The 14,314-nt window shown below is 40.1% G+C and overlaps 1 protein-coding gene and 1 non-coding gene across 2 annotated transcripts in view; one reads left to right on the top strand and one right to left on the bottom strand.

Annotated features, from left to right (window-relative positions):
* Positions 1-14,314, bottom strand: part of Ofcc1 (orofacial cleft 1 candidate 1) — a 342,547-nt gene that overhangs the window by 161,761 nt on the left and 166,472 nt on the right. Inside the window, exons 12-14 of the mRNA XM_029562823.1 lie at positions 9,804-9,865; positions 7,195-7,231; positions 2,119-2,227 (exon numbers count right to left, since the gene is read on the bottom strand). Coding sequence (XP_029418683.1) covers positions 2,119-2,227; positions 7,195-7,231; positions 9,804-9,865 — 208 coding nt within the window. The remainder of the gene's footprint in view (positions 1-2,118; positions 2,228-7,194; positions 7,232-9,803; positions 9,866-14,314) is intronic.
* Positions 117-222, top strand: LOC115070126. The gene has a single exon (XR_003849331.1). It is a non-coding gene; the product is annotated as a U6 spliceosomal RNA (small nuclear RNA).

Below are 14,314 nucleotides of genomic sequence, written 5' to 3'. Positions count from 1 at the left end.
ACACACACACACACACACACACACACACACACACAAAGCCTATGAAGCCAGGAAGTATGAACAGGGTTGGACTATCTGCATGGAGCTCCTCCAAGAGCTATGTGTGCATCTACCGGGTACTCACTTCAGTAGGACATATACTAAAATTGGACTGATACAGAGAAGATTAGCATGGCCCTTGAACAAGGTGGGTCCTAAATTGTAGTGAACACCCTGGATGTTGAAGATAGTAAAACCATGGAATTTCTGCAGCAAAGCTTCAAACACAAAATGGAGGCAGCCCAGGAGAGAGGCCACATGGGCTATGGATGACAGGGATATAGGGATGGGGCGTCCCACCTCTTCATCTCATTCCCTGGATGCTGGACTTGATGCTACAAGATATATTTGCCCTGCTGGGTTTTCATCATACCTTGGTTCAGTCTTCTGCTCCTTGTCCTCCCATTCCTCCCTTTTGGAAATATGCAGCTTCTTTTTCTGCCTTTAAATTTACAGTGTCTCACAGTAAAGAGATTGAGTCTCTGAGATACTCTGGAGTTTTGAACAATATTGAAACTGTGAAGACTGTGGGGCTTTTGAAGTTGGAGTGAATGCACTTTGCATTATGAGAGCGCCAAGTGCCTATCAGAGACAGGTGTAGGATGCTACTATTTGAATGGAAAATGGCCACCACGGGCTCATGCATTTAAGTCCTGGGACCCTAGCTTGGATCACTGTTTTGTGATACTCTAGAACATTTGGTATCCATGACCTAGCTATCAGAAGTGAATCATTGGGTTCAGGACATGAAGGCTATATCTCCTTTTGGTTGGCCTTTGAGGTCTCTGATTCCTGGACAAGTCACCATGTGAGGAATTCTACCACACATGCCCATTGACATGAAGTTATTTTGTCATGCCTTCCCTGCTGTTATGGGGTACACCATCTGAACTCCTCAATCAAAATGTATCTCTACTCCTTTAAGTTTCTTCTGTCAGGCTTTTTGTTATAGTGACAAGGAACTAACACCAACCTTTCAACCCTATTTGTAAAATAAGACTGATTCTCTCATGTTGCAGATCATTCCTGAATCTTTCAGAGAAAGCCTGAAAAATTAGACAAATGTAAGAGCTTGAACTTAATAGAGTGTTTCTTTTTATACTGTAGCCAAAGCGATCCTCAAACAGGAATCAAGAACTTGGAATACAGCCTAGCACTGGCCCCAGCCCTTTCTTCTTACAGCATCCTAGCTGCTGTTGAACCTGGAGACCACACTCTAGTTGCTTTTAGGAAGCATATATAAAGTGTTTAAGCCTCTAAATTTAAGTAAATTCCAGCAGGAGTTATAGAACATAATGAGATTTGACCTCATCTCATGTCCTCAACCCAGTAGGTCTGGATGGAGGGGTATGGCCAAACTTTGAAAAATAAATCACAGGGCAGTTAAAGTGACCAATAAGAAAGCAATTCAGGGAATAGACCTTGGGGTGACCATAGAAGCAGTGGATGGGAACAGATGGCTTTGACTATTCCTTCTGTTTCTTCTTCCTGGTCGTCCCAATGCTGTGGTTCCTTGATGAGACCATCACCAGAACACCCATCAATCTGTCCCTTCATTCTGACATAACCTCTTTCCATGTTTGTTCTGTGTTCATTTGCAGAGATACAAATAGAACCATCTACACAAACCAGACAGAGGGAACAATAGTTATGCTCTGTCTGGATAGAAGGTGACCTAGATTTTCAGCATGTATAATCCCCAACCGTCCTCCCAATTCAATCTCTGGTCTCTACCTCCTCTACATTACCACCATTTCTCCATTACAAGCTTCTCTAGGATTGGACTCAAACACTTTTAGATATCTTTTCTTCATTTCTCTAGTAAACTTGGTCGTCACCTTTTCTCGTGTGCATGTGGCGCTTTGTGAGAAGAAAAATATAAATCATAGCGTATTAATGTTTTTATATATCCATATCCATCTTTGGACTATCAACGTCTCCAAGCCAGGGTGGGTATTCTACAGTGTACAATAAGCATGCAATCAATTTTTGTGGAGTAAATGAATAAAATAGAAGAGGATGAATAAAGAGCTAGTGAGTTTAAATTTAACAATAAAATGGCCCAATATCGTCACTCACCAGACTGAAAATCGATGTTTCTCCAATTCCTCCAAGTAAGAAATGTCCTGAGAATGATCTTTGTGTTCTCCTGGATACCACACAGTGGGCTTTTCATTCACTGGATGACCTTTGGAGTCCTTGTTAGAGAAATTAAGCAATGAAAAAAATGAAGTCTTTTTTGTTAATAGCAGGTAGAATGACCTGAATTCAGGATGACCTATGGAACCCCGATCATAAGCTAAATTGTCAATCAGAGCCCTTAAATTGACATTAGTGCTCCATACTTCACAGTCTGTCACCAGATACCTCTCTATACACTGCCTGAGAGCAGTGAGTTCTTATTTTTTATTATATCACATTAAATGGTCCCCATAAATATCATTACAATCGCAAAGCAACCAGGGCTGGAGAGATGGCTCAGTGCCATCTCATTAAGAGTATTGGCTGTTCTTGCAGAAGAGGGGGGTTCAATTCCCAGCACCCACCTGGTGGCTAACAACCATCCATAACTCCAATTCCAGGCAATCCAGCACCCTCTTCTGACCTCCACAGGCATTGCATGACACTAGTGCACTTACACACATGCAAGCAAAACACTCTTACACATAAAATAAAAATAATATATAAAACGTTTTCAAAAAATGAACAACTGTGATCCCAGTATTTCAGGCAATCAGGATTTGGGCTGTAATTTAAAAAGAAGGGGAAAAAAGGTGTACTTTGTACAAGCTCTTAGCAAAAGGAGTTTGAAAGATTATTTGTCAATTGCAAATGCAGTTTGAAAGATTATTTGAATAATCAGTCTATGGAGAAGGAAGGGAGGTAGCTGGATTTCAGAAACACAGGAAAAAAGGACTTGAAGAGACTTGAAAAGTGAGTTCCCCAGGACTCTGCTCACCTCTGTGCTCTGGGCCAGTTTGTGCTGACTTTGTGGCCATTGGCCCCTGAGTCCCATGACCTTGATTCTCTTCAACATAAACTTAAGCTCAGGAATTAGATAATGCCTATGAAGTAAATTTATTTAAGTTTGAATGAATTGTGTAACACATAGTGCTGGGTGAGTCTTTTGGTCCAACCCATGATTCTTGGGAGCCCTTCTGTGGTATATATGGAGGAGGGATCAAGTAATCCAGCAGCGCTCCTTCTTCCTCTTCCACCCAGACAGCTTATGCTTTCCCTGTTTAATAAAAGTTTCTTGGAAGATTTTAGTGCAAATGCTAGTGAGAAAAAAAAAAAAGTTGGAAAGGCAGCAGCTTAACACGGTAGAGCCCTAGGAGTTGCATTTGTAGCAATTGTTCAAACTGCCTTTCTCTCTCTCGGGATGCTTTTGGTTGTCATTTGTGAGAGACCAGTTACTTGAAATTCCTTCTCAGTTTGTACAAGTTTCAGCATAAGTTACAGTTCCATTTGCAATCGACAAATTTTGCTTTGGGTTGACAGGTTGAAGTAACCAAGAAAAGCTTAGAAGCCCAGGTGGAGTCTATGTGTCATCAAATCCCTCATGAATCCAATAAGGCTTGTTTCTTTTAGTATGGAATTGATTGATTTGATTACCTTAAGCACAAAATCCAGTTATGACAGCTGTGAATGTGAAATACATTTTCACTGCAGTCTTTTTTATCTTTCTTAGCCTGTAGAACTCTTACAACAATAAAAATAGTTCTGGTCAGATTGTTCTGCACTGGAATTCTTAATTACCCCATTCCCAAGGAAAGTGAAGAGTACCAAAATTCTTGAGGAAAAATATGAGCATTTTGAATTGTCCCGTATGTTTTGGTAGCCATTTAAATTATAATTTGATGGCAATTCTTTGTTAATTGCTTTATTTGATCTCTCTTGATAGAAACTTGAAATGGGTACAAAGAATTATTTCATAAACACCCTCATCCATGGAAATACACAGATCTTTTACTACAGACCATTCCATTGCCTTCCATTTGGTTAGCCTATGAACGTCTGTCCTGTTTCCTCAATTAAACTTATGGTGAAAATGGGATTCAGTGTATTTCTTTATGTCTTTCACAACACCTAGCTAACATGGCAGTAAGAACAAACTAGAGACTCAAGAATCATCGGTTCATTTCACTTGCATTACAACTAGCAACAATGGGCTTTCCCCTAAGTTGCTAAGTCAAGAAGAAAAATATCCATAAACATAAAAACTCAAACAAGCTTACTAAACCTTTCTATTTTCCTGGAGGAATATTTAAATTCATGTACCAAACATTCTTTAAACTTTGTTTAATGTACAACCATGGAAAGTAGTTCATGACCAATGAAATGCCAAGGAAATAAGAGTGTTTGGTCCAAAGTGAGCTAAATTCAAGCAGAAAATCCCAGTTGCATACTAGGGTGCGTAAGCCTGTTCCCACAACATGCTGACACTCTCAATAGTCCATTAAGCACAAATTTTTATCTTGACTCTGTCTGATAAATAAGGCATCAACTACCTTTTGTTGTTGTTGTTGTTGCTGTTTATTTGTTTGTTTTGAGATAGCATCTTCCTGTAGCACCAGCTCAGCTAGAACTCACTACATAGACCAGGCTGACCTTGATCTCACAGAGATCTGCCTGCCCCTGGCTCCTGAGTGCTGGGATTAAAGGCGTGCAAAACCACACCTGGCCTGATATTTAAAAGGCAGAAAAGAAACTCTCTGGTCCATCATAAATTTAAGTACTGTCTGTGATTTGAAGTCAAAAAAACATTATCCTTATCGAAGGGAAGGCCATTCTCATAACAGCAATGTTTTTGAAAAGGGGAGTATCTATGCCTTAAAAAGAAATCAGTGCAAATATGTTCTGGAACATACGTTTTATATATTATACATGTGGTCATGTGGTTCTCCACATCCTGGCCCACTGTAGAAATCAAAAGCAAACATTTCAAGATAAATTACTGAAACTCACAATCTGATTTTCACATTAATAGACTAAATATTTGACTTACAAAGCATACTGGTCAAAAGAGCATTGGCCAGGAAATACTGAGTAACCAACTTCTAGACGCAAAGGGTAAGGGGCAGAAGCCTACAATGCATATGGCTGTGATGACAAAATAATCAGATAAGGATCAGAAGATGCACATTCAGATCCTCTCAGTGCTCATTGAGCACAGGAGAAGGGCTGTGAGCTAAAGGTTTTCAGTCTGAAAAGTATAGATAGTATTCATTCATAAGGTCCCTGAGTTTAATGAAAGCCAACTCAGACTTATAAGTATGTATAATTACATATGGGGCCAGTCTAATATTTGTACATTTCCTTATAAGTCATGTAAGTTTGTATATATAAAATTATCAATATATTTTAAATATTTTATATATTGTACTACATATTTATATTTTAAATACCATATATACTTTAATATTTATAATATACATTTATGATTTTATATGAATAGAATTTTTCTTGGGAATAAGGCAGTAGTACTCATATGCATATGTGTTGATCCCCTGGAGCTGGAATTACAGGCAGTTGTGAGTCACCCTATATGGGTGCTGAAAATTGAATCACTGCCTTCTGAAAGAGTAGTGGGTGCACTTAACTGCCTAGGCGTCTCTGCAGCCCCTCAAAGGTTTTGGTGTTGAGAGAAGCAGTACCTGGCACAACACAATACACGGCATGAGTGAACAACTGAATATTTATCACCTTTTTTGGTGAATCTATTATAGGATTTTATGAAGCTATGCAAAAAATATTCTAGGAACTTGATGTCATGACCTCTGTGTCTATTTATGTCTCTGGTTAAAAGCCAAGTTCAGAGTTTTTTGCCCCTTGATCACATCCTTCCCTAGACCCACAAGCTCAAGGACATGGGTGAGGACACAGGGATCCCTGTGGAGAGGAAACCAGCAGTTCAGAGGCCAGGACACTGGGGCAGTGCAGAAACCTTGGCACGTCGACACAGTTAAGCCCCACTCAGCAGTAGTGCTGCATCCCTAATGCCTCCCAGGTCTTTGGGTAGAAGTGTCCACCTGCCCATCTGGCCAGATGAAGGGCAAGGGAATTGTTTTCATCAAAAGGGAGTGCCCCAGAAAGAGGAAACAGTGACTAAAGGCCAAATCCTGAGGATTACAAATGCCTTTGAACTGCCCTAGGAGGATCAGAAGAGAAGCTGAGGGAGCTTTAGTGCCAGCCCGAGCAGTGCTCAGCAGTTTTTAAGAAGGCGAGAGGGGAAGATTTGAGGGTTGAGGTATAGGCACAATTAAGAGACTTGTGCTAATAAGATCACAGAATTTCAAGTCGTGGATAACAACAAATACCAGGTGCATACAAGCTATCAAAGAAAATAAATATGGCATCATGTTCTTTCCATTGCTGCTGTTATTATTACCTGCAAAAATAATAATTGTGACTTCAAATTGTCAGCCTAAATCTTAAGATCATCCAGCAGGAATATTGCTTCTCCTCTTCAAATCCATGTCAATGTGTTTACAAGAGACTATGACAGGGCAGGCATCCCCTCACAAAAAAGACCATGGGATCTGTGGCTGCATAGTTCAGAATTAACCTTGGAAAATTTCCTCAAACAACTAACCCCGCTGGCCTTTTTCTGCCCACTGCAGACCAGCTCACATCCTTGGTCCTTGGGAACCACAAATTCAGATAGTTCTCTGGTCGCTGACATTTATAAATCCAGTGCTTCCCACTTACAGTTCATTATGAACTTTATTTTTCTACAATCAGTCAATGAAATGCCTAGGCCAGGGCCTTTAGCATCAACCGAAAATACAAGTTAATTCTAGACACTATATGAAAATAAGAAAAAAAATGCCTAAGCAGGAGTCTGGTGTGTCAAATTAACTGCTCACTGTGCAGAGGGTGCTGTATCTATGCCTAGGAAGTGGGTTATCGATCCTTAACCACCAAACCTCACCTGCTTGCAACTTGAAAGTTTCTGACTCTGATTCTCACAGCTCTGACATTACAGAGAATATTCCTGACATGCTACTTCTGCAAATGACTCCGTGTCTAGACAAACATACATGACCCCCAGGGAAGAACTTACTTTCCTAAGTAATTGACTTATAACTCATTAAATATATCAAAGGAAAATGAAGGCAGACGTGGTGGTTACAGGACTGTAATCACAGCAACTTGAGAGGTTGAGGCAGGAGGATTGCAAGTTGAAAGCCTGTCTGGGGAACTTAGTGAGATCCTGCCTCAAAATAAAAACTGAAAAGGACCAGAGGCGAAACTGAGTAGCACAGCACGTGTCTCTCTGTCCTCAGAGTCAGTCGCTACTACAGAAAGAAAGGAAGATCGGGAGGGTGAAGGAAGAGAGAGCGAGAGGAAAGAAAAGAGGGAGGGAAGGAGGGAGTGATTAATGAAGAAAGGGAGAACGGATGGAAGAAAGGAAAGAAAGAAGAAAAGAACAGGCGGAAGGAAGGGAAACTGCTTCACTGAACACGCAGACTCAGAAAATACTCAGGAAAGGGGATGATGTTGGCTTTTTATACTGATTGTATTTGCCGCCACCTTACCTGCTTTCTTGTAACTGCAAAGCTTAGGGTTAACATTAAGTATGAGAACTTTCTTAAAGGCTTCAAAAGGCCTTTAGATCCAGTGTCCAAGCTCTTTCATAGATAACGCCCCTTCCTTAGTTTTCCATAGAAAATACAGAAACATGCTCTAAAAGAGGGGCCTTGCCTCACTGGTTTCACCCCTCTTAGCAATCGCCCCTTCTTAAGCTCATTAAGAACTTGAAGGTAGAAAACATGTATCTGACTGAAAGAAAGGGATGCGTAGGACTCTACTTTTTTTCTTGAGTGTTACTGAATAATCAAATACAAATTTGGATCCTAGAGCCACTTGGAGTGTCATTCTGCCTGACTTGTTTTTGTTCACCTGTGAGCCAGGAATCGTGATGAGGATGGTGACTTCTACCCCATTCATTTGCTTCTGGAATAAGATGATGGAGAACTGAGATCCTTTGGAACTGCCTAGCAATGGCCCAACACAGCAATTGCTACAGATTTCACCAAACTTTTGACTTCTAAACTTCTTTTTCTTGAACATGGACTGCAGTAGAGGAACTGTCCAATTTTAAATACTGTAAGTGGTCATCTGGACGTGAAAATCTGTCATTTGTGTGATTAGAGGGTGTCCCACTATTTAGAGAGTATATTAAAAAACAGACATAATTTTAAAGTCAGCCTTAAATCATACTAATTGTCTCAAATGATGTAGTCAGCCATGTATCTCTTTTTAATTTTTTAAATGTATTATTATCCTGTGTGCTTAACATGGGAGGGCATCATGTGCTGTGGCACACATGTGGAGGTCAGAGTACAACTTTGTGAAGCTGGTTATTTCTTTTCAACTTTACATGGGCTCTGGAGATTGAATCCAGGTCACATGGCAGGTGCCTTAACCTGGTAAGCCATCTCACCGGACCCTCTGTCACGCATCTATTAATGAGCGGAATATACTGTGGGAAATGAATCGCCAGGCAATTTCGGCATTGACTGAATGGCATACACAGTGTCTTTCACCAGCCAGGTGGGTGTGTTCTAGGTAGTAAGTGCTTACAGGACCACTGTTATGTATCAGTCCAGTGTTGATAGAAAACTCTTTATTGCACTCATAATTAGATTTATTTAGACAAGAAAGTGGAGAACTAAGATAATTATAGAGAGAAGCTTTAAGACAAGGGGAAAGACTGGGAAGAAATACATTTACTTGACTTTCTTCCCTCCCTCCCTTCCTCCTTCCCCATCTTCTTGGTTTTGGTTTTTCAGACATATGCTTTGTATGTACCCCATGCTGACTTCAACCTAGTGATCCTTCTGACTCCACCTCCCAAGTGCTGAGATTACAGGCATGTGTCACCATGCCCAGCAACGTCAACTATCTATCCAGACAGTTGATGTTCAAAGGCACTTAATCTATGTAGATAAAATTTTGAAAATGACTATATAAAGACTAGAAGCAATAATATCCATAAAAATAAGTTAATATTTTTTGAAAGCCAGGTTAATTAATTTAAATAAGCTTATAAACGTTGCTTCAGGAACTGGTGACATAGCTCAGTGGTAAAGAGTTTGCCTAGCATGTGGTAGGTCCTGGTTCCCATATGGCCCTGTCAGTGTACAAAATAAACAAATAATTAAATATGAGATTGCTTACACTCAGGCTTCCTGGCAGTCCTGATAATCCTCAAAACACAGCACAATCAACACATCATCCTTTAAAAATATTTTATTACTTTATGTGTACGAATGTATTGCCTACATGTAGGCAGGTGCACCCATTTTGTGCAATGCCCTTGGAGGTCAGAAGAGGACATCAGATCCCCTGTCACAGACAGTTGTTAGCCACCAGGCAGGTGCTGGGACTTGAACCCAGCCCCTCTGCAAGAGCAGTTAGCGCTCTTAATCGCTGAGCCATCTCTTCAGCCCTTAACATGTTTTCTAATTGTCCTTCTAAAGCTGGAGTCGCATAGACTGATTAATTTAAACTTGTTAATAGCTTAAAGAAGTCTGATTCGGATATAACAAAAAGTTATTGGCATTGTTGAATTGTCAGATGTCAGCTGCTTTTATATGCCCCATACTTAAAAATCTGCTTTGAAGAACAAATTACCATCAACCTGGAAATACATTTTAAGAAGTCTTAGCTAATAATCAGGGGCTGCTGTTCTCGTGGTCTTTGTGCTGCCAACTTCTCTGCAGTCTTCATCTTACCGTGCAATGTAATTCATGAACTTCTTTGAAGGGACAGAGATCACAATCCGTAGGGCAGGGATCCATTTTATTAGAAATGCTCCCTAGAGTTAAAAACAAAAAAGGTGGGAAAAATAGATTATAGAGAGTTTCACTTCACAGGCGATGTAATCTCACACCGCTGACATTAAAAAGCTTAGAAAAGCCCTGACAAGCGGGGTAAAAGAATAAATTCTAAGAAGGAGGCACCACATTGTTCCATGCCCCCTGCTTCTAGTCAGCATTATGAACTTCAAGTAGAACTTGTCCATCAGCCACACTCTGGGGATTTAATTTACAAGCACAGCTGTTTCTGATCTGCTTTTCCACCTTCATCAAAGAAGGATTCTCTATCATCAGGTACATCTCTAGGATTGGTTTCCAAAGCAAGCCTTCTGCACCTCTCATCGGTGGCCTGATATGAAATCATGACAGTTTTCTTTTCTTCCTGCACCCAAGGCTTCAGCCTGAGCTACATCTTACATGACTTGTCCTAAGTGAAGATGTCTGACCCTCAACACAACTGATATTTTGGACTGAATATAGCTTTGTTGTGGGCCTGTCAGCTCTGTCAGCAGCCTCCCGGACTATCACCACTGCACACTAGTATCACCCGCTACCTTCCCATCCCCATCCTTTTCAGTTGTGACAACCAAAAATGTCCTCAGACATTGCCAAAACTCATCCTGGTGGACAAAGCGTTCCCCAGTTGAGAACACTGGTCTACATCACAAATCCCTTGTGTATCTTGTTCGTTTCTTTTCCCTACAGTGTCTAGCACTGTTTGATGCAAGCTACTTTCCCAGCAAATGTTTCTTTATGAAAAATAAATAATTATAAATAAATAATGAAGTTATCATAAAATCAGGTGTTACTACAGTGTGATGCCTCCCAAGTCCAAGCTGGGTGTTTCATTTCCATGGAGCCCTGTGCCAATGCCTATCCCCAGGATCTTGTGACTAAATATCCTGGTCTAGAAACTGGTAGAGCTTGGAGTACCTCAGGAGAGCCACAGCTTTGATGCAGAGGTTGACTTGACGGAGACAGGTATCAAGATCAAAGCCTTGATTCTTGACCCTCATTTTCCCTCCAAGGATTGAACATTAACATCACCAACATTCAGAGCTGCTGCAGTAGAGATATTATAATGGGATATCAACAATGTCAAATGCCTAGGACGTGGCTGCATGCTTCAGAAACCTTCCTTCCTTCCCCTAAGGATGATTCAACCTGCCTCTTGCTCCTCGGCCTTGATGTTTGGGAGTCACCTATTGGGGAACACAGGCTTTCACTATAGTTTTACCCTGCCCCAGTAGACTGTGTCCATCTATAGGCAGACACCAGGAAGAGTGAGATAGGCCAGGTGACCTCTTCATGGACACTGGACACTTCAGTCTATTGAGAAAAGATCATGTAGAACATTGCATGAGCTCTCTTACTTGGAATCTAAGACAGCCACAGTGAAGCTGACATGGTCAGAACGAAGGTGAAAGAGGAAGAGAAGGGAAGGAAACGGGAAACATTATTTTCAGGTTGTCAATATGACTATTCTAAGATTTGTGATTTACATTCTGATTATATAGTTGCTACTTGGCAAAATAAACAAAAATAACAGAAGGCATTGGCATTTTCCAGTATTTTCTAGGAATCCCACCTGCATTGCGTTGTTAGATATATGCACACACACACACACACACACACACACACACACACACGCACACGCATACATCCCAAACTCTTGAACAAGTTGTCATTATACCATCTGAAAGCCATGACAGACTTAGAAATTGAGACTCAGTTCAAAGAACTTCATTCAAATCCAAAAGCTAACTAATCAAAAATATAAAATTTAATCTCGCTTCTATTTAACCTCAAAGCCCGTATACCTAATCTTTCCATTGTATCTTACTTGAGAAACTACATTCTGTTTTCTACTTATAAATAACATTTTTAAACTTTGGGCATTTTTTTTCTACCTAAACGAATTACCACAAGTCTGTGGCTACAAAGGATATCTATATCTTGTGTCCCACATCTGTGGCTTGGGTGTCCGTGCACAGATGGCTCTGTTGCTTTCCCTACTGAAAGCCTCTAAGGCCAAAATCAATGCAACATCCAAGACGGTTGTTCTCATCCTATATCGTGGGGACTCTTCAGGATTGTGGGTGTGGGTGGAGTCCACAGTGTCTCACACATTCCAGATGTTTCTCTCCACTTGCAAGTCAACAGCAGCAAGTCACAACTCCTAATGCTTTGAATCTCCAATTTCTCTTCAACCAACAGCCTAAAGAAAGGGCTCAGCTTCTTTGTAGTTTCTCTTCTGGTGACCGTACACTTTCCTTTTTCATTCTTGTCTTTCTTTTCAAAAAGATGATACAATAAAACATTTTCACCATTGGTTATCTGTGCTGTTTTCATTCTAATGGATAAGTTGTTCAGAGTGGAATTACTGGTTCAAGGAGCTTGCATGTCTTAAATAGTAATAGATAAAATGAAATTCTTTTTCTTGTACTTTTTTTTTTTTGAAGCAAGGGCTCCCTGTGTATCCCAGGATGCCTTCTAGCTCACTGCCCTCCTGCCTAAGAGACTCTCCAGTGCTTGAATGACAGCCAGCAACTGCGACACCCAGCACTAGATTGTGGTGTTTTATTATATTTTGGGTTTGGGAAGATGGTTAAGGGGATAAAATGCTTACCGTGCAAGCAAGAAGACCAGATTTCAGGTTCTCTAGACTTCAAGTAAATGTCAGGTAGATATGGTGGCTCACTTGTAATCCCAAGAGCCAGGAGGCTGAGACAATGAATCTCCAGACAATAACAATGGCCAGCTAGCTTATGTTCAATAGAGAGATTCTGCTCAAATAATAAAGTGATAAGTGAGAAAGACTCACAGTTCCCAACCTTGAGCCTACATAAGGATTGATGAATCCCTGACTCCAAGTTGTAAGAGCTCTGAAGGCAGCTGCTGGGAAACTCATGCCCAGGTACTGTAGCAGACAAGTGTTTTTATATCTCTTAGTGAATGGAGAAGGTCGCTGCATCACTTGACAACTGTTGATTTAATTAAACTAAAGAACTTTCAAGTCTTTTAAAATGCTTTTAGTGTTAGATGCTTCCGAAAGTGGTGTATGAAAAGTTCTCCAAACATTTTTCCTTTAATTTTGGTCAGTTTTTATTTCATCAATCTTTAATCTGTCAGTCATTGCATAATTAGGATTGTTTTATTTTCTTAATAAACAGTCTTTTATCTTTATTTTAAAATCTACGCATGGATTCCCTCTGCTAGACAACAATACACCAGCTTTCTTATATATAGTGTCTCCACAGTGCTTAATTTTCTCTTTCCTATATTTCTGCCTTGAGGTTTATAGTACATCTTTATAAATAGTCAATATTTAATCTTCCTTTTGCAACCAAACTGGCAATCTGTTTGAGAATTAGATTCGTGATGAGAAACCTCATGCAATTATTCATATAGTTGAGTCTGTTTTTCATCTTGCTATTCTCCCCCCGCCCCCCACCGTGAACCTTTTATGCCTTCTTTTGGATTACTCACATTGTGTTTTAGCATTCCATTTTATTTCCTCTGTTGTTTTCTTTACTATGTCTCCCAAGCTGGTAGGCGTTCACTGTGAACTAATGTCATGCACTTTAACATCATCCATGTCTAATTAGAATTGATGTTATAACAAGTTCACTCTGTATCAGTTCACATTACCTCTTTGGAATTTCTTATTCCCCAGGTGTAATAACCTTGGACAAGGGGGCTGGAGAGATGGCTCAGTGATTAAGAGCCCTGGCTACTCTTTCAGAGGACCTGGGTTCAATTCTCAGTACTCACATGGCAGCTAACAACCACTCATAGCTCTAGTTCCAGGGAAATCAGATGCCCTCTTCTGACCTCTATTGGCATTGCACAACACGGGAGCACTTACATACATGCAGGCAATATACTCATACACATACAGACTTCTGGATTATCCTTTTTTTCATCATTTAAAATATGTCATTTCACTGATTTCTGATCTCAATTATTTTTAATAGTGGCTGTGGTTTTATTGACAAGATTTCTTCCCGTCATAGTATGTTAGTTTTCCTTGCTTCTTAGCATCAGGATTTTTGTTCTGCCCTGGACGTTCATCTGGGTGTGGCTGTCTTATTGCTATACATTGATCCATTTACATTTTCTCCTTTTCAAGTTCAATGAGGATATTCAACCCTGAGTCAATTTTTTTTTTCAAATTTGGGAATTTTTCAGTCACTATTTTGAAAGTATATTTTCTCTTCTTTTTTTACTCTTTTGCTCTCAAGTTTCTGTTATACAGATGTCAAGCTTTCCAAGTCTCTCTAGTTTTTACACCTTTTCTTTTCTATGTGTTTATTTTCTTAAAATATTTTATTCATTGTTTTTATTTTATGTGTCTGAGTGTATTGCCTACATGTATGTAAGTGCACCCATGCCACACAATGACCACAGAGGTCCGAAACAGTTATTAGATTCCCTGGCGCTGGAGT

This window comes from Nannospalax galili, unplaced genomic scaffold (assembly GCF_000622305.1).
Source record: "Nannospalax galili isolate Female #2095 unplaced genomic scaffold, S.galili_v1.0 scaffold72, whole genome shotgun sequence".
NCBI classification, from domain to species: Eukaryota; Metazoa; Chordata; class Mammalia; order Rodentia; family Spalacidae; genus Nannospalax; species Nannospalax galili.
Note: the sequence above shows the minus strand (reverse complement) of the source record. Positions and strands in the feature narration are given on the sequence as shown.